This window comes from Marmota marmota, unplaced genomic scaffold (genome assembly GCF_001458135.2).
Source record: "Marmota marmota marmota unplaced genomic scaffold, marMar, whole genome shotgun sequence".
Taxonomy (NCBI): Eukaryota; Metazoa; Chordata; class Mammalia; order Rodentia; family Sciuridae; genus Marmota; species Marmota marmota.
This window is the reverse complement of record NW_026000249.1, coordinates 25829720-25856771: the sequence shown is the minus strand read 5'-3', so window position 1 is coordinate 25856771 and position 27052 is coordinate 25829720. Positions and strand designations below refer to the sequence as shown.

Genomic DNA, 27052 nt, shown 5'->3' with positions numbered 1-27052 from the left:
AATAATGACCCCAAATTTCACTTTGTTTCTTTATCTACTATGAACTTTTTTTTTTTTTTTTTTTTTTGGTACCAGGGATTGAACCCAGGGGTCCTTAACCACTAAGCCACATACACAGACTTTTTTTTTTAGATTTTTAAAAATACTTTTTGGTTGTAGATGGACACAATACATTTGTTTTGTTTATTTTTATGTGGTGTTGGATCGAACCTAGTGCCTCATGCATGCTCAGCAAGCGCTCTACCTCTGAGCCATAACCCCAGCCCATACACAGACTTTCTAATTTTGAGGCTGACTTTGAACTCACAATCCTTCTGTCTCAGCCTCCCAAGCTGCTGGGCTTACAGGTGTGTGCCCCTGCGCCCGATTTGCTGTTAACTACTGGAGACATCTGAAATAAGATATGCTAATATATATGCTGGGATATTTTTCTTCTATTATTTGTAAGAAAATGAATTAGAATTATTTATGAATGGATTCATTACCTAACACATATTTATTGCATTCTTACTATGTGTCAGGCCCTGTGTTTAGGGTTAAAAATACAGGTGAAGAAGACTAATGAAGACCCTGGCCATAAGGTGATGATGGTCTAGGTTTATTCCTTTCTTCTTTCCCAAGCAAGAAAAGTGAAAAGAAATCCCTAGACACATTATGGTAAAACTACAGACCACTTAAAGGCCAAGAGAACATCTCAAACATAACTAGGGAGGAAAAAAAAACAATTACCTATAAAGAAAGAGCAACTGGAATGACACTTGAGAAGCCAGTAAAATGATATATTCAAAGTTCTGGGAAAAAAATAGCTGTCAATCTAGAATGTATTATCCACTGTTTAGGAATAATGATGAAATAAAGAATTTTTCAGCAAAATAAAAACTGAGATAATTTATTACCATAGATTCTCACTTACAGAAACTTTAAACACTGTACTTGAAAAGAAGATAAAATAGAGCTGACATATAAAAAGCAATGGTGAACAATGAAATTGAAAAATGTGTATAAATATAAACAAATTATATGTACACAAAATTAATATTGGAATTGTTGGATTAAACAACAAGGTTTGTCTAAACACAGGACAAAACTTATATGCCAGCTACAAAGGAGATATTTGCAATTTAAGAATACTGAACTCATCTGGGTGTGGTGGCGTAAGCCTGTAATCCCAGCAGCTTGGGAGGCTGACACAGGTGGATCTCGAGTTCAAAGCCAGCCTCAACAATTTAGCAAGGCACTTAGCAACTCAGTGAGACCCTCTCTAAATAAAATATTTAAAAAAGGCTGGGGGTGTGGCTCAGTGGCTAAGCATCCCTGGGTTCAATCCCTGATATAAAAAAATAACAAAACAAAAACAAAAAAGAATATTGAACTCCTTTTATTGATCAGAAGAAAGGTAAAACTATTGATATGTGAAGTTAAATATGAAAGTTGTCATTTCTAAGGTAACCACTGGGGGGGAAAAAAGGATATAATACCTACACCAGTAGAAAGGATATAATGGAATGAGAAAAATGTATTTCAATCAAACTATAGATAATACAAATTAATGCAAATATTATAGTAATAACAAAGAATATGTTCACCAAACTCTATTATTTAAGAATAAATACTGTCAGCTTAACTTTTAAGATTACATACAGATATATTTATATCACAATAATACATACACAGGATATATAGCATGTATTATAGCAAATATTTAAATATATAACATTTTTCAGTAGCATATATATCATATGCAAGAGATTCACTTTAAACAATATAAACACTGAAAGGTTCAAATTCAAAGGATGGAAAAATACATACTGTGCCAATATTTTATTAGTACCAGACAAAATGGACTTAAAACATCTGGAACAAGAAAAGGATGTCCATTCTCAGCATAACTATTTAATATAGTGCTAGAAATTATAGCCAGAGCAATTAGGCAAGAGAAGGGAAAAAAAAAAAACAACTCTACCAAAAGACTGCTAAAACTAATAAACCAATTCAGCCAACTAGGAGGGTACAAAATCAACATACAAAAATCAAAAGTTTTCCTATACACCAACAATGAATCTGCTGAGAAAGAAATCAGGAAAATAATCTCATTCACAATAGCTTAAAATAAAATAGCTAAGAATAAATCTAACTAAGGAGGTGAAAGACCTCTACAATGAAATATAGAACACTGAAGAAAGAGATTAAAGACATAAGAAGATTTCTCACCTTCATGATTAGGAAGAATTAATACTGTTAAAATGGCTATCTATAGCCGGGAGCAGCGCTGTACATCTGTAATCCCAGCAGCTCAGGAGGCTGAGGCAGGAGGATTGTGAGTTCAAAGCCAGCCTCAGCAACTTAGCAAGGCCCTAAGCAACTCAGTGAGACCCTGTGTCTAGATAAAATATTTTAAAAGGGCTTGGGATGTGGCTCAGTGGTTGAGTGCCCCTGGGTTCAATCCCAGGTATCAAAATAAAAAAAAAAAAGGAAAGGAAAGAATACAAATAATAACAAATGCTGGAGAGGATGTGGGGAAAAAGGAACGCTTTTACACTGTTGCTGGGACAGTAAATTAGTATAACCTCTATGGAAATCAATACGGAGGTTCCTCAAAAGACTAGTCACGGAACCACCATATGACCCAGCTATAACACTTCTTGGTATTTATCCTGAAGAATTAAAGTTGTCATACTACAGTGATACATGCATACCCATGTTTATAGTTGCACTATTCACAATAGCCAAATATAGAACTGGCCCAGGTGTCCATTAATGGATAAATGGATAAAGAAAATATTATATATATAAGAGTTTTATTCGGCCATAAAGAAGAATGAAATAAATGCCATTTGCAGAAAAAATGGATGAACTAGAGACTATTAAATTAAGCAAAATAAGCCAAACTCAGAAGGTCACAGGTCTTATGTTTTCTCTCGTATGTGGAAGTTAGGAAAAAGGAAAAAAAATGGTGAGTTTGTGGGAAGGGGTGAGGTTTCATGAAAATCAAAGGGAGATCAGTAGAATAGAGGAAAGGGACCAGGGTGTTAGAGGAAGGGAGGAAGGGGGAAGTGCTGGAAGTGACACTGGCCAATTAACATTGTTATGTTGTGTGTGTGTGTGAATATGTAACAATAAATCCCACCATTATGTACGACTATAGTGTACCAATAAGAATGTGGAAAAAATAGACTTAAGACAAAAACACTTCTAGAGATGAAGAGGGTCATAAAGAATATGTCCAAATTAATAAGGTAAAAACCAATAACCTAATAAAAATTATGTAATATGCAGAAATAGTCCTAACACAGAAAACGAACTACAGAGGCAATAACCATAATAAAAAGCTATCTAACCTCATTAGTACCTGGAAAAATACAAATTAAAACAATAGGGAGAGATACCCTTCTATTTATTGATTTGGAAAAAATTAAAAATTCTCATGATACCAAGTACTGGTAAGATTACAAAGCAAAGGAAACCCTTATACAATGCTGGTGGAGTTTAATTTAGTACAACTGTTATAAAAACAAATACTGTTTTATGGGCCGGGGTTGTAGTCCTGGGCTCAATCCTCAGCACCACATAAAATAAATAAAAATAAACATATTGGGTTCATCTACAAATAAAAAAAAAGTTTTTTAAAATTTAAACAAAAAAATTTAATTGTAGTTGGACACAATACCTTTATTTTACTTATCTATCTACCTATCTATCTATCTGTCTATCTATCTATTTATTATGTGGTGCTGAGGATTGAACTCAGGGCCTCACACATGCTAGATGAGTGCTCTACTGCTGAGCCACAACCTCAGCCCTAAAAAAAAAAGTTAAAAAAATACTGTTTTATAAAGTTGAAAATGCTCATAGCATTTGCCCTGCAATTCCATTCCTAGTTATCACTCTGCAATAGTCTTTTTAAATATTTGTGGCAGACAGTGAGAAACATCTTACATCATAATCCAGAAGATAAATATACAGATGTTATGTACATCTATAAGTACATATGTATTTGCATACATAAATGTATATGTAGATGACATTTTCTATTATATTTAATTTTTAAAATACTGATTACAATCTACAAATGCATCATGCTGTACAGATTTTAAAATCCACCCTAGGGTGTACATGATAAAAATTTTACCCTAGCTGAACATGATGGCACACGTCTGTAATCCCAGTGACTCGGGAGGCTGAGGCAGGAGGATCACAAGTTCAAGGCCAGCCTCAGCAAATTAACAAGACCTTGTTTCAAAATTTAAAAAAATTAAAAAGAACTGGGGATGAATCTCAGTGGCAGAATGCCCCTGAGTTCAATCCCCAGAACTGCCAAAGGGAAAAAAATCACAAAAGAATGCAAATAGTATGATTTTCATTTCTATAATGTCCCAAAATATACAACTAGAAAATACATTATCTAGGGAAATACCCAAATACAGTAAAACCATAAAGGAATGAAAAATGCAAAACAAGAATGTGTTGATCTCGGGGTTTTTTTTGGTGGTACTAGGAATTGAACCCAGGGGTGCTCTACCACTGAGAGTCATCCCCAGCCCTTTCAATATTGTAATTTGAGACAGGATGTTGCTGAGTTGCTGAGGCTGGCCTAGAACTTGCCATCCTTAGCTTCCTGAGCCACTGGGATTACAGGTATGTGCTACTGTGCCTGGTTGAATGTGTTGATGCTTAAACTAAGTGATGAATACACAGGTATTCTCTTAAATATTGTTTCAACCTTACATACATATTACAGAGTCTTTGAAAGGTATGATATTTTCAAATTTTAAAAAATCTTTCTAGTTTATGTAGGTTTAAGATACCAATCTCCCAGTGAACAAAGCATTTTGAAAAAGGGTGGGGGCACTTGTATATAATTGATAGGCATTGTAAAATAGCACATCAAGGCACCCCAAACAGCTTCTTACCTTTCCAAATAACTTTGGGTCAATGGGGGATTGCTGATGTGAAATTTCTCCTTTGCAGCTGTATTATGAAAATTTGCTAAACTAAGGGGTGATTTTGAAATGGCTATGTGGCAACTGTAGACCCTCACCAGGATCACCAGGAACCTCCCTATGGTTGAAGATGTTGAGATTCTTACTTATTTTGATGAAGGAAAATATATGACAGAGGAGCCATGGGTGGTATCACTCAATAAGAGGTGCTCAAAAAGATTTACTGTAGGATTCAGGTTCATGTTGGGTAATTTAGGGAAGAGTTCAGGGCAGCAGGAATTTTCTCTGGATTAAGTGATGTCAGTAAGTGGGGACAATTCTATGGTGGCTAGGCTAATAAACTTTATCTAGTAAGAAAATAACAGGCGATTCATGTTAACTAAGAAAGGGGGGCCATGGTACTGTGTGGCATAATTGTTTTCCTTATGTTTGTCTATGCTTAGACAAGATTATGACGTGTTCTTGTTTTCTCCCACTTCGTTGTGGTTGTAGAATGATCTTGCGCATGTTGGTCTCTGAGATTTTGTCCAACGGAACACCATAGCCCACCTCTGAGTGTCAACACCTAAGAACACCAACACCTACATGTGTCAGATCACTTTCTAAGTGTCAGGGACCACATTGTTCTTTAACATAATGAAGAACTATACATTCCTCCTGCACTCTCACTATGTATGTGATATCCATTGGCACTAGCTTTTCTCATTTTTTTTTAATTTGTTATTTCTTTCTTCCTTTTTTTTTTTTTTTTGTGGTGCTGGGGATTGAACCCAGCACCTTGTAAATGCAAAGCAAGCACTCTACCAACTGATTTGAAAAATATTAGTGCAATCTCCAGTTGTGGTGGCATATGCCTGTAATTCCAGCGGCTTAGGAGGCTGAGACAGGAGGATGGTGAGTTCAAACCCAGCCTCAGCAAAAAGTGAGACACTAAGCAATTCAGTGAGACCCTGTCTCTAAATAAAATACAAAATAGGGCTGGGGATGTGGCTCAGTGGTAGAATGCCTGATTTTAATCCTTAGTACCCTCAAAAATATATTAGTGCCTTATAGCTATACATAACATTGTGGTATGTAATATATTTGCTTTATATATAAATATAAATGGAATATATAATTATATTTATATATAATTTATATATAAATATAAATATGCATGGAATATAATTGTTTTAAACAGTCCTCAGTACTTCCTCTTTCCCTACCTTTCTCCTTCCACCTCCCATTCCCTTTCCTCATCAATATGGTGTTTTTTAATTGGTTCTTCTTAGTTATACATGACACTAGAATCCATTTTGATAAAAATATACAAGCATGAGATATATCTTATTCTAATTAGGACATTCTTGTGGGTAGGCAAGATGGTGGGGTTCACTTAGGTATTTTCATACATGTACACAGGAATATTGTGGTAGATTTCTTATACTGTCTTTCCTATTCTTATCCCCCCTCCCTTCCGTTCCCTTTATCTAATCTACTGAACTTCTCTTCTTCCCCACCTTTATTGTGGGTTAACTTCCACCTATTGGCGAAAACATTCAACCTTTGGTTTTGGGGGATTGGCTTATTTCACTTAGCATGATACTTTCCAGATGGATCCATTTACTGGCAAATGTCACATTTCAAGGGTTTTGTTTTTTATAGACACTCTTCTATTTCATCTATTTCAGTTATATTTCATCTATTGCAATAATCATTACCAGTTCATCAAAAAAAATTTTTTTCAGGCTCTTCCTACATCATGTTCAGCAAAATATTACATATCCTCTGTCTTATGTGGAGACCAAACAAACAAACAAACAAAGAAGAAGATGACCTGAAAGTAGGAAAAGGGTCACTAGGGACTAGGAAGGAAGTCAGGGGAGGAGAGGGATAGAGGGCCAAGTGGAAAAGGATAAAAGAAGGGTGAATAGACATGATCATTCCATGATGTATGGATGTATGGAAATGTCACAGTGAATCCTATTAATTAATATGTACTAATAATTATAGTACTAAAGAATAGCAGCATGAGATATCACAACATGCTATGAATACAAGATCAGTTAATCAATGCCATATTAAAGTTATTTCATTTTTGGTGGCTTTTTATTTTATTATTATTTTTGGTGTCCTTTGGGGATCAATTGGGTGCTAATTCAGAAAAACAATCATTATGACCATCTTTATGTTAGATGGCAACTGCCTCAGCTAACATAATCATATGGAATTTTATAGATCTTATTGAGATAGCAAAATGAACCCACTGGTTGGGTCAAGGTCCCTTTCATTCTGTTTCTATAGAGTCGTTTTTAAAACTAGACCTATAGAGGCCAACTTGTTGAATTGGGTTGGAGAAAATATCAGGAACTGCTCAGCTCATTTGAACAGGTAGCATCACTTCCATCACTTCCTGCTGTAATCATTTCAGGGTTTCAGAAATAAAATGTCTTTACTTTTATCCAATCCAAGGTAAATGACAATAAAGGTTGTTCTTCCAGCTGATTAGAGAATGAGTCACTTTCTGACTCATCTCATCTCTTAGAGGTCAGGGTGGGAATTTCAATTTTATGGTCTATTAAACAAGGAGATAGCCCAGTGGGGTTGTAACAGTCTCTTATAACAAACAAAGGGTGTGTACTGGCAATAAAATATCGTTCATGCTTCCTTTTTGAAAACTGCTCTATGAATAGCAAACAAGACTCTTCCAATACTGACAAATAGTTTTGATCTTCTGGGATCACTCACATTGGTAGCTGGAATATTGGAGAGTAGTATATTCCGATTTTCAGTTTGAAAATTAAGCATGGATTTTGATATCCTAAAATTAAACACCCATCATGTAAATTTCCAATGGTTGCAGGAGGATATAACTATAAATGAGTTGTTATCACAGAGGTATAAGAATCACACATTAAAGCTGTTTTCTCCTTAGGACACTTTAATGTATTGAAATAGAATTTTAGAGCCGGGTGCGGTGGTGTATGCCTGTAATCCCAGCAGATCGGGAGGCTGAAGCAGGAGGATCATGAGTTCAAAGCCAGCCTCAGCAACTTAGTAAGGCCCTACCTAATCAACTCAATGGGACCCTGTCTCTAAATAAAATACAAAATAGGGCTGGGGATGTGGCTCAGTGGCCGAATGCCCTGAGTTCAATCCCTGGTACCTCACCAAATAAATAAATAAACAGAATTCTATTTGTGGATAAAATGATAAACTAATAGATTCATCTTGCTTCTTAGCTTATGAAACCATTGAGGGTAGTCTTTTATGTCCTTAGCCCCTTATATAACAACAGGTTATCAATTAATGTGCAGCAGGGATGAATGAAAGGGTCTATGGATAGATCAATTGGATAGGTGGATGGTTGGTTTTATTCAATTATTGTCTCACCAATAAGAGGAATGCAGTTGATTCAGAAAGTTCTTATTAAGGCATCAACATGTCCCAAGAAAAACACAGAATTTTCAATTTGTTGTTACTTATTCTTACAGCTTCTGACAACAATTTGTGTTATTGTTTTATTTTTCTGTGATAGCTAAAAAATGTCTTTGTTCAGAGGACAAATGTATTTGATATGGCTCATTGTTTTAAACCCTTGATCCTGACAGAAAAACAAAACAAAACATAAACAAAAACAAAAAAATCTATTTGTTTCAGTTGCTCAAGTCTGAAATGCTTTAAGTAGAAGCCATTTGTCCATGTATTTATCAGTTTGTTTTCCATCTATTCATTTAACACATACATTTTGAGGACTTATTATATGCATTCTTTTAGGTACTAGAACTATATCAGTATAGATAAAAACCTTGCCCTCATGGTTATGAAGCGTATATTCTAGTGGAGGAAGAAATACAAAAAGGATAAATAAGTAAAATATATAGCACATAAGATCTAAAGGAAAAACACAGAAATGGTTTGTATTAGTTTGAGTAGGCTAGCTTCTGTAACACTCGCCAAATCCTACTCACTCAACACATTTAAAGTTAATTTCTCATTATACAGCCTAAGGTAATCAGACAAGCTTTAGAAGGAAGGTCTCAGAATTAGACTTCAGTTACCATTCATACTAACTAGTAAATGAGTTGATGGCTAAAAACATAAGCTTCTTGGGTCTTGTATTGAAAAGTACGCTTCAGAAATTGCCAGTGGTATTGATAAATTAAAGATAAAAGTCCTCTTCCCATACCAAAGCTTGAGGCTACTTGGAAATGACTGAAGGGCTTTTGAGTCACAGTTACTAGTTAGTTCAGTCTGAGTGAATGAGGGTCTGGAGTGTAAAGTTGAGGATGAACAGAAGTGGAATAAAAATGGAAAAGAATAAATAATGGATACATATTATGCAGAATATCACTAAGCTTTACCATCAAATAAAATGAATCAAATGAAATAGCATTGTATAAGAATCAGAGAAATGGTTATTAAGGAATCCCCATCAATTCTAACTCTGCAGTTGAAACATCAGTTATTTTTTGAAATTTCATTTCCTTCTTCATTGTCCTGAAATGTCAGATCTCAACTTGATATAGTCTGGTGGGAAAGGAGCTGGGTGAAGACACAAATAAACTCAAAAACATTGATACTTTTCCCAAGTCAACTAACACATATACTATCTCTTGTGCTCTTATTTCTGCTATCTATAAAATGTAAACCCAATTGTCTCTCTTACCTAATATATATGTTATGAGACCTTGAGGGAGTATTCCCTAGGAGTATATGTGATCCAGAAACATGTCAGCCCTCATGGGGACTGAGGCCTCAATTTTGAAATCTTTTCAATCTCCGACTTAAGGTCATCAAGAATATGCAGTGTCCCTGTCCTATTTCCCTTCCAAAAGAAAAATGTGTATTCTCAATGGATACATATTATGCAGAATCTCACTAAGCTTTACTTTGACCATCAGTCAAAGACTACCAGGTTTATAGAAATATATGGCCAAAACCCAGAAAAACAAGCAGCAATAGAAATAATCCCGTAGGACACTCAGATAATGGAGCTGTAATTTATAGACTATTAAATAACTACAAATAATTTGAATACATTACAAGAAAAGAATAAGAAGATCGCAAAGAGAAAGAAACAATATGAAAATTTTAAAACTGAAAAACACAATAACTGAATTAAAGAATTAAATAGATGGGTTTAACAGCAAATTAGACATAGCTAAAGACAAGACTTAGGAACTTGAAGAAAGGCCTCACAAAAATATACAAACTGAATTCTGATACAAAAAGGATAGGAAATACAGAAAGGACCATGAGTGCTATACAAAAGATGTTGAGCATGACTAAGATACACAGGAGCAAGATAATGGAGGAAAATAAATACCCAGAGAGAGATTGTCTGAGAAATTTTCATGTGTGACAAAAATTAAGACACAAATTCAAGATGCTCTAGGAACCCCAAGAGGGATTAAAAACAAAGAAAATCAGACTGAGATATGCTACAGTAACTGTTGAAAGCCCAGTAGAAAGGGGAGAAATATTAAAAATAGTCAAAAGAAAGGATCAAGTATGTAGCTCAGTGGCAGAGCACTTGTTTAGCATGTGCAAAGCCCTGGATTTGATCTCCAGTTCTAGAAATATAAAAAAAGAAAAAGATAGAAAGAAAGGAAAATATTACCTTCAACAGTATACTGACAGCTGATTACCTAACAAATATTAGAAACCAGAAGCCAATGGAATCTTCAACTTACTGAAAGTTAATAACTTCCAACCTAGGATTCAATAACCAGTGAACATTTTAAACATTAAAAATAGAACTACCATATGATCCAGCAATCTCACTACCCAGCATATATCCAAAGGAAATGAAATCAGTATGTTGAAGAAACATCTGCATGCCCACGTTTCCTTGCAACAATATCCACAATAACCAGAAATGGAAATAATCCATTTATCTATCTATTCATCCATCAACTGATGAATAGATAAAGAAATGTGGTAAATACACACAATGTATGTATACACAGACATAAAGAAGAGTGGAATCCTGTCATTAGTGACAACATGGGTGGAACTGGAGATCATTATGTTAAATGAAATAAGCCAGGCAAAGAAAGACAGGAAGCACAAGATCTCACTCATACATGGAATCCAAAAAAGTTGATCTCTGCTGAGAGCCATTGCCAAGTAGGAATGACGCATGGCCTACCCAATGTTGCTTAGAGGGAGGACTCTCCATTGTGGAAATGGGCTTGCCTTGGACCCATGTCATTTGCAGTGACATTGCATGAATGTTTGAGAAAGGTGACCCTGCTCAAGGACCAGGGTGGATCCGGGTTTAGGGAGGATCCTGCTGGATTAGGGTGGGTCCAGGTTTAGGGTGTATCCTGCTGGGAATAGGGAGTATCCTGCTGCCTCAAGCACCCCCTCCCCCTTGGGTTTAGGGCAGTTCCAGGTTTAAGGTGGACCCTGCTGGGAATAGGGCGTATCCTGCTGCCTCAGGTGCCCGCTGGCTCCTTGAGTTCCCCTTGAGTTCTCAGGGATTCAGAGAGTATTTTGGGATTCAGAGCAGAGTGCTGGTGAATTTTCCCCAGAACATGCGTGTAGAGTGCCGTGAGAGTTTCGGGAATAAAGAATTGCAGTTTGAATCTACAAGGCTGTGAGTGGCTCGTGATTTTGTGCCCAGCCAGACTGCAGCAGATCTCATAGAAGTTGAGACTAGAACGGTAATTACCAGAGGTCGGGAAGAGTAGGGGAGAGGTGTCATGAGCTGCCCGTGGGCTGTGCATGGATTATGTTGCGCATAGTTGCCTCTTGAGGGGAGAGGCCTGGCTCTGCAAACTCCCTGTCAGGGAGTGTGATGGCGTGATGCAGGTGCGCCTCCCCCTCTAGCTCTGCCTAAGATCTTACACAGCGCCTGAGATGGGTGTGACTGGCCAAGATGTCAATTTGCTGACCATCAGGAAGACATCATGAAGCAAGACTCCACCCTTGAAACCTTACCCCCCTTTGATGCCCCGCCACACACCCACCGCTATAAATAAAGGGATTCTGGGTGCATGCACCCCCTTTTCCAGCCCTCTTTCCAGCAAGGAAGCTGACCCTTAAGGCTGCAGAGCTGTCCTACTCTCGGTTTAAAAACTACTCTCTGTATTGTGTGTTTTTTTGCCCCTTTCTTAGCTTAATGTTGCAGCCAGCTCTTTTAAACCCAGTTCACCTGGTTTGTGCAGGTCATTGTCGAGAGAGGGAAGAATGGCAAAAAGTTATCAATGAATACTAAGTTACAGTTAAAGTAAGAAGTTCTTTTTAAATTTTTTTTTTATTCATAATGGACTCAATATCGTTATTTATTTTTATGTGGTGCTGAGGATCCAACCCAGTGCCTCACATGTGCAAGACAAGCACTCTGCCACTGAGCCACAACCCCAAGAAGTTCTGATGTGCTATTGGACAGGAGGATGGTTATAGGTGACAGCAATGCATTGACATTTCAAAAAGAAGAAAGGATTCTGGAAATTTTTACCATAAAGAAATGATAAATGTTTGAGAAGATGGATATGTTTAATCTGATTTAAACATTATACAATACAAACATGTATCAAAATATGCCTTCAATTTTTATGTTTTTATGATTTCAAATAAATTTAACTTAAAGTTAAAAAGTAATAAACAGAATAATCATTGAAAACTCAAGAGTGAAATAAAGTCATGCCAAGAATAACACATATTCATCAGTAACAGAATGACACTAAACACTAACGAGTACCCTACCTTTAGGCAAAAGGAAAAAATATATATATTCTGAATTAAAGCAAAGAAATGTAGCAAAAAATATACAGTAATGAAAAGGGTAGCTATGTTGTAAATCTAAATATATAAGCAAATATAAACATAACTAAAAGGATAAATAGGAATTTCACAATGGTTATTGAGAGAGTTTAGTATATCTCTCTCAATATCAATTCCAGGTAGATTATCTGTCAATTGGTATAAAACAACAACAAAAAAATAACAATTATAAGTAATTTTATATGTAAATTAATAACAATTACAATAACAGTGAGATACAATAGTAACAATTACAGAAGATCACAAAGGAGAATATTTCCATGATTTGGGGGTTAGGGAAAATTTCCTTGCAAAGAATACAGGAAAAAGAAATCCTATTAATCATACAAGAAAAGATGAGCATATTAACCTACCATAAATTAGAGATTTCTGTTCACTGAATGGAACCATTAAGCAAGTGGAAAGCCAAGTGAGAAGGTGGGAGAAGATATCTTCAACACATGTAGCCAATACAACTTGTGTACTGAATATATAAAGAACTCCTTCAAATCAGAAGGCTATGTTGAAACCTACATGTCAATGATTTCTCCTAGATCTGAGAGAGGATGTTCACTAATGACAGGAAGGAAGTATTAAAAGTGATTTGCTTATGTGGGACATTTGTTGAATTGAATATAATCACTTAAGTCAATCAAAGTAACGTATCCCAAGTAAGTCATAAAAATAATTTGGGCTGGGGATATAGCTTAGTGGGTAGAGTGCTTGCTTTGCATGCACAAGGCCCTGGGTTTGATCCCTAGTGCCACACACAAAAATAAATAAATAAAAGAACTTAAATGCTCCATTTCTTTAGAATGGCTTTTCTCAATTCATTGTTGAAACATAGTATAAATTGCTCTATTCAGGGTTACCTTTATGAAACAACAGAAAAAAAATAGTTAAGTAATTCAGTCACTGAATATAAAAGTCTTCAACAGAGCAGTAGTTCTTATTGAGAGAAGCAGAAAAGGGAGAAATGGAGTCACTCTGGTACCACACCACCCACATTTCCTCCCAAGATAATTTTTTTTTTTGTAACAGGGATTGAACTCAGGGGTGCTTAACTACTGACCACATCCCCAGCACTGTTTTTTTTTTTTTTTTTGAGACAGGTTCTCACTAAGTTGCTCAGGGCCTTGCTAAGTTCCTGAAGCTGGCTTTGAACTTGCAGGCCTCCCGCCTCAGCCTCCCAAGCTGCTGAGATTACAGGAGTGTGCCATGGTACCCAGCCACAGTTATTCTTTTAAATATTGTTCTCTGCTGAGCATGGTGGTCCACACCTGTGATTCCGGCTACTCGGGAGGCTGAGGCATCACAAGTTTGAGGCCACCCTGGGAGACCTAGTGAGACCCTGTCTTAGAATAAAAAATGAAAAGGTCTTGGGGTATAGCTCAGTAGTAGAACACCCCAGCATTCAACCCCCAGTACCATAAAGAAAAGAACTTTATTTTATATTTTTGGTAGTGGGGATTGAACTCAGGGCATTGCCCATGCTAGGCAAGTGCCCTACCCCCTGAGTAAATCTCCCAGCTGCAAAAGGAACTTTAAATACTCTTTTCTGTCTTTGAATCTACCTCTATCTCAACTCTTCTGTTTCTCTGTCTCTCTGTCTCTCTCTGTCTCTGTCTCTCTCTGTCTCTCTCTCACACACACACACACACACACACACACCCCAGAGTCCTGCCAAGGCACTGCTGAACGTAACTGGGCTATACTTGAACCCTATCTAACTCTCTATCCCTAAATTTATAACACACTATTTTTCTTTCTCGCTTTCCCCACTCCAATCTATCAAATTTTCTCTTTCTACAAAAAAAAAAAAAAAGGGCAAAAAAACTCACGCGACTTTGGCGCAGACAGTGCACTTCCAGCTGCCATTGAGGCCCACAACCCGACATTCACTGCACACCCTCAGTGAGCAGGCCTGGCACGGGTCTCCCCGGTCAAAGATGAGGCCCAGGTTTCTCTGACAGTGAACACAGACTCTGCTGGTCTCTTGTTGAGTCTTCCCACTTCTACGTTTTGCCTCCAGGAGCTCATTTTTCAGCTTCCTGAAAGAGAAAAAAAAATCACTTAAAAAAGTACACACAGAGCCAGGCGTGGTGGCACATACCTATCATTCCAGTGACTCAGGAGGCTGAAGCAGGAGGATCACAAGTTTGAGGCTAGCCTTAGCAACGTAATGAGACACTGTCTCAAAATAAATAAAAAGGGCTGGGGATGTAGTTCTGAAGTAAAGCACCTCTGGGTTCAATCCGAAGTACAAGAACACACATACATATAGGAGCAGACCTATTTTTAAGAGATGTTTTCGTTTGGAAGAATATTCAAATCAAGGAGTCAAAACCAAATACTTGCAGAGAATACAATTTCTCCCTCCAGAATCAATGATCCATTGATATGTAGTTGAAAATTACATTCATGCTTTATTTTTTTATTTTTTACTTATAGATGGATACAATATCTTTATTTGCTTTGTTTAATTTTTTTATCTTTATTTTGCTGGTTTATTTTTATGTGGTGCTGAGGATCAAACCCAGGGCCTCACACATGTGGGCAAGTGCTCTGCCACTGAGCCAAAACACCAGCCCCTCATGCTTTATTTTTGACATCTTCCACTAGCACTATTTTTCTATGAAGATTTATTCACATTCTACTCCGACTTATCCTGGACATCTTTGATGCCACAACACTGGAGCATTGCTGGGGTGCAAAGACACACATGGTTGCAGGGGCTTTGTCTGCCTGGATGTACTACATGAGACAACAGTGCAAAACCAATCAATAGCCTGGTACTTTCCTTCCGTGATCCCAAGAATTTTGTGCCTACAAAATACTGTCTAGCATTTCAGATATTGACACTTCTGCTTAGCATTTGATAGTATCCAACAATTTCCATTAACCTATGGGCGTTGTTGTCAGTCATGTCTATGAATCCAGGTTCCTCCTGTACTAGCTGTCCAACCTTAGGCAATGATTTAGTCACTCAATTTCAATCTCTCATTTTTTAAAATGGGAGTAATTGTATTCTTTCATAGTTGTTTTTAAGATTAAATGAGTTTCCAGATGTGGTGGCACACACCTGTAATCCCAGCGGCTCAGGAGGTTGACACAGGGAGGGTGGATCGCAAGCTCAAGACCAGCCTCAGCAACTTGGCAAGGCCCTAAGCAACTTATAGAGACTCTGTCTCAAAATAAAAAAATAAAGCTGGGCATGGTGGCGCACACCTGTAATCTTAGTGGCTCAGGAAGCTGAGAAAAGAGGATCACAAGTTCAAAGCCAGCCTCAGCAATAACAAGGTACTCTGCAACTCAGTGAGACCCTGTCTCTTAATACAGAATAGGGCTGGGGATGGGGCTCAGTGGTTGGGTGCCCCTCAGTTCAATCCCCAGCACCAAATAAATAAATAAATAAATAGGCTGGGGATGTGGCTCAGTGGTTGAGTGACTCTGAGTTTAATCCCTGGTACCAAAAAAAAATATTAAATGAACTAATATAAATAAAGTTCCCAGCATGGTATCTGGCACATAGGTACATGGGCAGTCCTTTCTCCAGGGAATTTGGTAGGAATGCTACACTTCAGACCTACTGGATCAGAAAGTACATTTTTTCAAAATCAGTGGTTTCATAAAATATTCAGGTGATTAGAGTTTGAGAGGCACAGCTTTGAAACATTTATTTTCAAATTTGGCTATATGTTGAAATCATTTGGGAAGATTTTTTTCAGTGATTCCTAGGTCTCACTCCCACACATTCTGTGTGTCATTGGATTTGGATGTGGCCTATGCAATGGTATTTTAAACACTTTCCTTATTTACTCAAATATACTGCCAAATTTGGAAAACACTGCTATAGAAAACAGGCTCATTCTCACTTAAATGCTTCATAGACATGTGGTTCCGTCATGCTGTTGATCTCTATTCTTCTTTGTTCCAGGAAAAAATAATCCAAAATCATTCACATCTTTCGTACCATCTCCCTTTTACATTTGTGAAACTAAACTTTGTCATGCCCACCCTCAGGGAGCAGGAAGAACAGAACACTGCAGTGTCCAAAATCTATAACAATCCATGCAACAGTGATAAAGAAACAAACTACTCAAAACAAGTAGAACAAAACCAGCAATCCCAGGGAGCAGCCCAAGTGGGTTGATGGACCAAAGAGTAATAAACTAAGAAAATGGGGAATTGTGGGATATTCTTGAGGCAAATTCTTTCCTAGAAAAGAGTCTATGGTCAGGTTCCTGAAGTTTAACCACACAGCACCTCCTTAAACTGGAGGAGCTGAGACCACCTGGAGAAATTATGGCCACAAATTAGTTAAACATTTGTATTGCATCTTATGTATGTATGTATTGCATCTTTCTTTGTGCTCCACTTGACAGGACTTTATTTAGCAATTGGCTTTTACAGTTCACAGTTACAAGTGTTGAAAAGGACTTTGGGCCAAGTATAAGTCAGGTCACAAGGAAGCAAAGATGAAAGGCCTAAACATCTTGGTTGGGCAAATGCTAATATTATTGGTGCTTATGGGCCCATATATTCTGGCAACTATCTCTGAGACATGTGGAGAAAACTGAGAAGAATTGCAGAGGTTGATGAAAACTATTAAAGAGCTTACTGAGTTTTCCAGCTTGTCTTTGAAATTGAACTAATTCAATCAGATCTAGGAGAATCCATGTTATGTGGGCACAGCCATTTTCAGACACACAGGAAGCAGAGGAAGGGCAATGGTAGGGTGTCTTGGTCTGCTTTGTGTTGTATAATATAATTCCACACTCTGGGTAATTGGTAAAAAGCAGACATTTGTTTCTTACTATTCTGAAATCCAAGATCAAGGGGCTGGCAATCTGGCAAGGCCTTTGTTGCTGTGTCCAACGTGGCGAAAGGTGGAAGGGCAGGAAAGCCAAGAGCAGAAGAGGGCACCAACATCATTATGATAACAAACTCACTCCTGTTTAATGTCTTCTCCGCAGTACTAAGGATAAAGGAAAGCATAGGGAACTAGGAGAGGAATAAGATGGGCTATGTCTCTGCCGTCTGTTTAATGAGTATTTACAAAGCAAGGTGAACCTCCTTGGGTTTCTGCATGGCTGGCCTAGCCTCAGGAAGGTAACTGAGGAAGGTGAGTTTTTGGCCTGCAGGCACAGTATCTACTCATCTTTCTCATAAGCTATCCACATAATCTAGAAATGCTTCTGGTTCCAAGTAACACCCTTAAAAATGGGTCTGGCATAAAAACATGGTACTGGCATAAAAATAGACTTATAGACCAGTAAGACAGAAGACACAGAAACACACCCAAAGAGCTATGATCATCTCATTCTTGACAATAGTGCCAAGAAACATACATTGAAGAAAAGACAGTCTCTTTAACAAGTGGTGCTGGGAAAACTGGACACTCGTATGTACAAGAACGGATTTGGGGAGGGGGGTTGTGGCTCAGCTGTAGAGCGCCCGCCTAGCATATGGGAGGCCCTGGGTTCAATCCTCAGTACCACATTAAAAAAAAAAATTAAAAACTAAGATAAAGGTATTAAAAAATAAAAGAATGAATTTGGATCTCTATCTCTTCCCCTGCACAAAAATCAACTGGTGAAGGGGTTCCTGCACCCACTGTCTGACAGGGTCACAGCGTGGGGGATGCTTCGGCAGGACCACACCATCTGGAAACTGGAACCATGGGGAACGTTAAGTGTTTTGTTTATGATACTCATGATATGGATAACAGGGCATACGTCAATCAATAATAAAAGTACATATTGCCTGAGATTGCAGGAAAATTCCCAGAATGAGACTGAGGATACAATTGAGACATGCCACAAGGTGTGTTTCAATATCTCTCAGAACACAAACAACAGTGTTATTCCTCAAGAAATTCATGGAAAAAAGATTGCAAACCGAGGTTCCTGAGGAAAGCTTAACAATTTACATTAAGCCCCCTGTTCTAAAGCCACAACCTGTGCAACATACATTCCCCCCACCAACAGACCCTCCTTTGCCTTACACAGGAATTCATGATGAGAATGGAAAACACATGGTTAATATTAATGACAAATGGGCTGAGGTGCAGAGCCTGCCCTTTAGTTAAAGATTACAAAGACATAAGAATTGGTGTGCTTTGACCAAGGATCGAGGAAACTCTTTAAGAAAGCAGTTAAATAGGTCATATGAAAAAAGGAAATTACCTTGGAAATAAAAATAAAATAATGTAAAATTAATATAGATCTATTTTAGAGGCACTTCAGAGTAGTAGGCTTTTAAGTAATAGACTTTAACTATTTTAAATGTGTTTTGCTGGGATTTTAGTTTAGAAGTAAGAAAGCTTATGAATAATCATAAGTATGCTTTAAAGTTAAAGGTTAATGAAATAACTATAGGTATGCTTTAAAGTTAAAAGTGAATAATAGGTCAGGAGACATGTAGTCTAGTTGCATAGTCTAACACCTACTGATTGAGGTAAAAACTTAAAAGCTTAATCAAGATTGGCTAAGGGTGCTGGAATATATTTTGAACAATGTACTCAATATCTAAGGTAATCAATGTATATCAGAAAAGATTGTAACTCTTGAAAATTATGTAAATTAAAGATGTTTCATGCTTTGAAACTATTCATTAACTACCTGAAAAAACACCTGTCAAAAAGGTATTTAAAAAAAAGGCCCCTCTAAGGACAGCAGATTTTTTTCTGGAGGCTGCTCATAACTTGCAACCTGTTGTCCCATCTCTTCTTCTTTCATCAATGCCACTCCTCCTTTAGGACCCCTGGATCTCCCGCCAGGGCTGGACCCAGGCAGTCAACTGAAAGTGGATCAAAGACTTAGGAATTAGACCAGAAATTCTGCAACTGCTAGAAGAAAACATGGCATAAACACCCCAACATGTAGGTGCATGCAGAGACTTTCTCAATAGGACTACTAAAGCTCAGGAAATAACATCAAAAATTAGGAAATGGGATGGCATCAAATTAAAAACCTTCTGCACAGCAAAGGAAACGAGAGTGCAAAGAAAGAGCTTACAGAATGGAAGAAAATCTTTGCTAGGCACTCTTCCAACAGAAGATCAATATCCAGAATATACAAAGAAGGGAGGGGTGTGGGATGAGGGAGGGAGGGAGAGAAAAGAAAACCCACCACAAAAAAACCCCCACAAATAACCTGATCAATAAATGAGCAAATGAACTAAATAGAAGATGTAGAGAAAAAAGAACACTTTTATACTCTTAGTGGGGTGGTAAATCAGTACAACCACTGTGGAAATCAGTATGGAGGTTCCTCAAACACTAGGGATGGAACCCCATAAGACCCAGCTATACCACTCCTCAGTATTTTTCCAAAAGAATTAAAGTCAGCAAACTATTATCCATGAATACCCATGTTTCTCTGCAATTTACAATAAAAAAGTTAGAGAACCAGTCTAGGTGTCCATCCATGGATAAAGAAAATATGGTCTATATGTACAATGGCACTTTATTCAGCCATAAAGAAGAAGAAAATTATGCAATTTGCAGGAAAATGAGTGGAACTGGAGAGCCTTATGTTGAGTGAAATAAGCCATCAGAAAGTCAAGGGTTGTCTGTTCTTTCTACGGGAAGCTAGAGAGAAAGAGTTTTAAAACAGGAGGACCCCGTAAAAATAGAAGCAATACCAGCAGAGTTGAGGAAGGAGACCAGAGGGAGGGACGAGGAGAGAAAAAGGGGGAGGGACTAGGGAAAGTAATTCATATACAAATATATAATAATGAATCCCACTGTGAAGTATAATCACAATGTACCAATAAAAGACAAGAAATTAAAAATAAAGGTAGCTAAAAGTAAGAGTATAAAAAAAAAATTACAGAATATTCTCGATTCCTTACTAAAGACTAAAACTTTTCCCATCTTCCTTAACCTTTTTCTAACTACTCACTTTTATTTAGACAGCAAGACTTTAAAAAATTTTTTTTTGGTATCAGGGATGAACTCAGGGGCACTTGACCACTGAGCCACATCCCAGCCCTATTTTGTAATTTATTTAGAGACAGGGTCTCAATGAGCTGCGTAGGGCTTCGCTAAGTTGCTGAGGCTGGCTTTGAACTTTTGATCCTCCTGCCTCAGCCTCCTGAGCCACTGGGATTACAGGTGTGTGCCACCGTGCTAGGCCAGCAAGAATATTTTGATTCCCCAAAATATTAAAAATTCCAACCATTTCCTCCAATTTTTTATTGAAAGAAAAGCAAAGAGTATGAGAGGTTGGTGAAAAAATGCATAGAAATAAATATGACCCCTTCTCAACTGTTAAAAACTGGTGGGATACAAAAAAATAAAAAGAAAAAGAGCTTTTGAAGAAATTTAATTCCAGCTAGCACCAATTCTTCATTTGGGATAAATGCAGGGTGTGCTTGCATTTTTAAATATGTTTATTCTTTAGTTTTCTTTATTGCTATACAGAAGCATTCATATTAACATATGAATTGATGGGCTATACGAAGTTGAAATATTAAAGACTAAAAAAATGAACTATCTTGATTGTCACTGAATGATAAAATCTTTTCATTTCTATATTCTGGTGATATACTGAATTCACTTTTTTAAAAAAAAAAATTCCATCATTGAAAAAATTCAATCTGTTAAACTGACTTTTTGCTTTATCATTGCAGAGATACATTTCTTTCAAATCAGGAATTGCTTTCATTAAAATTCCTGTCACATTGAATGGTGGTATTTTTCTTTTGTTTCCCTGTCTAGATAAAGTTGTACCGATTACTACTTTGTACCAAACGAGATAAGAATGGAAACAACTAGCTTCCCGGAAGAGGAAGTCATGAATAAATAATTTATAAACAGACCTTTATTTCTTGATGCTTTTAAACAATCTCATCTAGCAGAACACATCAAGACCTAAGGGACATAATAAACAAGCCAGAATTACATACTGACCCCAGAGCAGAGAACTCTGAAGTCAGACTGCCTGGGATCAAATCCTGGTAATGCCACTTATTTCCTCTGAGACCTTACCACAATTAATTTACCTGTCTGAAAATTTAAGGAGACTTAATTTCTCTGTGTTGCAAACTATCCCCTCTGTAAAACAACTTCATCTGGCTTTGGTGAGCATTAAATAGAACACTATTTATTAACTTATAAAATTATTATTAATTTATTTATTAAAAGTATTAATATTTATTAATTTATTAAGTGAAACAATATTTGTAAGTATTTAGCATAGCTTGACACATAGTAATTGTGGAATAGACCGGTATGGTATGTGTTTCCCAGTATCTGTTCTCCCTTTAGGTCTCCATTAGTGAACATCAAACAAGGCTCGTGGCTACTCAGACTAAAAACTAGATTTCTAAATAATCCTTAATTTCATATGGAGGTACAGAGGACCCCGAGTTTTAAGAAAAGCAAATTTGAAAAAAAGTTGGAAGCATCACAGTACCTGATTTTCAAGACAGAGTACAGAGCCATAGTAACTAAAATAGCACAGTAGTGCATTAAAAACAGACACATAGATCAGCGGAACAGAATGGAGATCCCAGAAATAAATTCATGCATCTACAGCCAGCTGGTTCTTGAAAACGATGCCAAAAACATACATTGGAGAAATGACAGCCTTTTAATAAATGGTGCTGGGAAAACTGGATATCTACATGCAGAGGATTGGAACTCCACCTCTGTCTCTCACCCTGTATAAAAATCAATTCAAAATGAATGAAAGAACTGAATACAATACCTGAGAATATGAAAGTACTAGAAGAAAACATAGGGGAAACACTTCAAGACATTGGTATAGGTGATGATTTTTCATCATAAGACCCCAAAGAGCACAGGCAAAAAAAAAAAAAAAAAAAAAAAAAGCACAAGTAAATGGGACCATATATCAAACAAACAGGCCTCTGAACAGCACAGGAGATGATAAAGAGTGAAGAGACAACCTACAGACTGGCAGGAAATATTTTCAAATTATTCATCTGACAAAGAATTAATATCCAAGAACTCAAAAACCTTAAAAAAACATAAAAACAAATCATTCACCAGGTGTAGTGACACACACCTTGTAGTCCTAGCAACTCGAAAGGCTGAAACAGGGGGACTGCTTGAGCCCTGAGGTTTGGGGCCAGCCTGGGTAACATAGCAAGATCCTGTCTCTCAATAAAAGGGAGAGGGAGGATAATGATGTAATTTTTAAAAAATGGATAAATTATCTGCATAGATGTATCTCAAAAGAAGTAATAAAAATGACCAACAGGGTTGGGGTCATGGCTCAGCGGTAGAGCACTTGCCTAGTACATATGTGAGGCACTGGATTAGATCCTCAACACCACATAAAAATAAATAAATAAAGGTATTGTGCTTATCTATAACTAAAAAAAATGTATTAAAAAGGAAGTCTTAAGGGCTGGGGGTGTGGCTCAGTGGTAGGGCATTTGCCTAGCATGCATGAGGCACTGGGTTCAATCCTCAGCACCACATAAAAATAAAATAAAGATACTGTGTCCACCTATAAGTAAAAAATAAATATATAAAAAGGAAAAGTCTCAAACACTGGTGGTGGGAATGTAAATTAGTACAAGTATTATAGATAACATTATGGAGGTTCCTCAGTAAACTAAACATAGATCTACCATATGGATATACCATATCCAGCAATCCCCACGACTGGGTATATGCTCAAAGGAAATGAAACCAGCATACTACAGAGATATCTGCATGTCCATGTTTTTTGCAACACTATCCACAATAGCTAAGAAACGGAATCAACCTAGGTGCTCATCAGTGAATGAATAGATAAAGAAAATGTGGTATATACACACAATGGAATATTATTCAGTCACAAAGAAGGAAACCCTGTCACCTGCAGTTAACTGGATGGAAATGGAAACATTATGTTCAGTAAAATAAGACAGATACAGAAAGAAAAATGCCATATGCACGCTCTCATATGTGGAAGCTAGAAATGATGGTCTGAATACAGAATAGTAATTACTAGAGTTTGGGAAGGGTGGCAGGGTTAGGAGATAAAGGGAGGTAGGGGTAATGAGTACCAAAGCACTGTTAGCTAAGAGAAATAAATTCTGTGTTCTACAGCACAGTGGAGTGACTTGTTCACAATATCCTAGTATATATTTTATGACAATCATAGAAGCTACATTCAAAACAAGAGGTAATATATTGTAATTTTCTAGGTTTTTGTTTGTTTTGCCATGCTGGGGATGGAACCTAGGCCTCAGGCATGCTAAGTGAGTGTTCAACCCCAACCCCAAACCGGTAACATTTTTTTTTTTTTTATATTCAGGGTACAAAAGGGAGATATGCTCAGCCATGAACTTTCCTCATCAAATATGACATAGCACCAGGGTTGATAGCATTTCCTCTGAACATGAATATAAGATGGGAGTGTTAGGAACTGTGAAAGCGTCGGCATCACATATTTTATGAAGAAGTAGAGGAGAGGAGATCAAAGTTTCTAAACATAAAGAAATGATAAAGAGAGAAAAATCCTAATTATCCTTATTTAATCAATACATGCTGCATAGACATGTTGAAATCACACTGCATCCCATTGACATGCATGATTATTATGTTAATCAAAAGTACAACTAAATTTTTAAAAAAATATTTTTTAGTTTTAGGTGGACACAGTATCTTTTTTTTTTTAAATTTTTATGTGGTGCTGAGGATCGAACCCAGTGCCTCATGCATGCTAGACAAGCGCTCTACCACTGAGCCACAACCACAGCCTTAAAATTTTAAAATAGTAGATTTCCTACTATTGCCAGTGAAATGTGATCAGAAAGGAGGTATGTAACCTGAAGCTAATTTCCCTAATGGAAAAGGAAGTACCCTTTTCCCTCAATCCCTTATCCTTTCCCAAAGACTGGGCTAAGGATACAGGTTGAGTCACTGTGGATCAAGAGCTAACCTCTCAAGATAGTGGAGCAGTAAAACACAAGGAGCCCAGACCCCAGCTTCATGAGCCTCTATAATAGAACAAATCTATCAGCCAACCCAGATTTTTACATTACAACGGCATATATTTCCATATTGTTTAAGTCATTATTATAATGCGTTTCTGTTATCTGCAGCCAAGTCTAGTTCTCAACAAATCCAATAAGAACTCAGTAAATATTAGCTCTTATTATACTTTCAGAGCCATCATTCCCAAGTTTTACTTCAGCCTCTGCAGCCATATCTGCAAGCGAACTCCTTGTCTCGAGCCAGAGTTTCATATTCCATTAAGAGAGAAAAAACACAGTGACTGATGAGATACATTGTCAACCAGAAACAACGAGACGAAAATCATTAAGATAATATATGCAGGCAGAATAACACCACTGTAGCCTGATGCCGATGCTTGCACACAGTTCCTAATACTCCCATCTTATATTCATGTTCAGAAGAAATGCCATCAACTCTGGTGCTATGTCACATTTGATGAGGAAAGTTCATGGCTGAGCATATCTCCCTTTTGTACCCTGAATATAAAAAAAATGTTACCTGTTTGGGGGTTGGGGTTGAACACTCACTTAGCATGTCTGAGGCCTGGGTTCCATCCCAAGCATGGCAAAACAAATAAAAATCTAGAAAATTACAATATATTACCTCTTGTTTTGAATGTAGCTTCTATGATTGGCATGCTTCCATACATGTCACGCCATTAAACTTGGACAACAACCCATGAGAAAGGAATTGCAATTCCCACTTGATAGGTAAGAAAGTAGATTCTTGGAGAGGCAACTTGCTGTGGGTCATGGAGCTCTTAAGCCAGGATTCAGATCCAGAGTTTTATTTTTCAACATCTATGCTCTTCTCACACATCAGAGTCCTTTCACTGGTTCTCGATCTATTAAAATATCTTTGCTAGGAAAGGACTCTATATTTATTAGTGACTGCTATTTCTTTCCCAATTGGGCAAAGCCATGTTGAACACTCAAAGTTAAGCTTCAGTGCACATGAAGGATTTCTTCTGCCTGCCCTGCTTCTCCCACCATATGGCATCTGCCCAAGTTCAACCTCACCACAAAGTCTTTCATGACACACATTCCCCAATGGAGCCATTCTTCAATAAGCACCACTCTGATCTAATAAACTTCATGAAAAATTTGATTAGTTTTCAAATCAAAATCTAGTAAAAAGAACCAATACCCTCTGAAAATGCAGAAAAATTTGCTTGGATAAAAAATTGTTTCAGAGATCCAGGTGCAGTGATGCATGCCTGTAATCCCAGCAGTTTGGGTGGCTGAGGCAGGAGGATCGCGAGTTCAAAGCCAGCCTCAGCAATGGCAAGGCACTAAGCAACTCAGTGAGACCCTGTCTCTAAATAAAATACAAAATAGGGCTGGGGATGTGGCTCAGTCTGTGGTCAAGTGCCCCTGAGTTCAATCCCTCACATGTGTGAGGCACTGGGTTTGATCCTCAGCACCACATAAAAACAAATAAACAAAATAAAGGTATGTCCACCTAGAACTAAAAAAAAAAAAAGAAAAAGAAAAAAAGAAAAGAAAACTAAAAATATTGTTTCAGGGAAAGTAACAAGGAACAGAATTACTTGTCTAGTTACAGAAGTTTTGGGAGCCAGTCCTGTGGCACATGCCTGTAATCCCAGAGACGCAGAAAGCTCAGACAGAAGGATTGCAAATTCAAAGCCAGCCTCAGCAATTTAGGGATGCCCTAAGCAAGTTAGTGAGACTCTGTCTCAAAATAAAAATAACAAATAAAAAGGGTTGAGAATGTGCTCAGTGGTTAAGTGCCCCTGGGTTCAATCCCTGGTACCAAAAAAGAAAGAAAGAAAAAATCTTGTGAATTATGCTAATTTCATGTTTAAACAGTATCTTAAGAGGCCATTATGAAATTCTCATGTCTGCAGATGACACCAAGCACTTCTTGACACTAAAAAGCTTGGCTCATAGGAATATACCAGGAAGTGTCACAAAAATCATATGAATAGACAGGCAGCTGACTACAGCAAAATCGCACAAAAAAGCAAACAAACGAAAAGAGCAATAATACTGAAAAGTGGTAGACTGAGGGGAAATAATTAAAAGCACACAAGGAAGAGCCTAACTAATCCCTTACAACCCAAGAGAGGAATCAGTGGATCATTATGGACTTTTCAAAGATATTAAATGCACTCATGTATATTGCAAAAGGGCAATGACATTCTAAATGCTTTTTGGATCGGATGATGGAGTCCAGTCAGCAAATATTATCTGCTTCTGTGAAGTTGTGCTCAAGATCCCTCTGTCAAGCTCTGCCTGACATCTCACCCTTGCTTGGCCTCTTCCCTTTCGCTATTGCTTTCTCTACTAGTTTTTGGTTTGTTGTGGTCGGTTTTTTTTTTGTTTGTTTTTTTTTTTTTTTTTTTTTTTTTTTTTTT

At 37.3% G+C, this 27052-nt stretch overlaps 1 protein-coding gene across 1 annotated transcript in view; it reads right to left on the bottom strand.

Moving 5' to 3' along the window:
• Sytl5 (synaptotagmin like 5) overlaps positions 1-27052 on the bottom strand; it is a 224669-nt gene that overhangs the window by 60111 nt on the left and 137506 nt on the right. The window contains exon 4 of the mRNA XM_048796389.1: positions 14534-14743. Coding sequence (XP_048652346.1) covers positions 14534-14743 — 210 coding nt within the window. The remainder of the gene's footprint in view (positions 1-14533; positions 14744-27052) is intronic.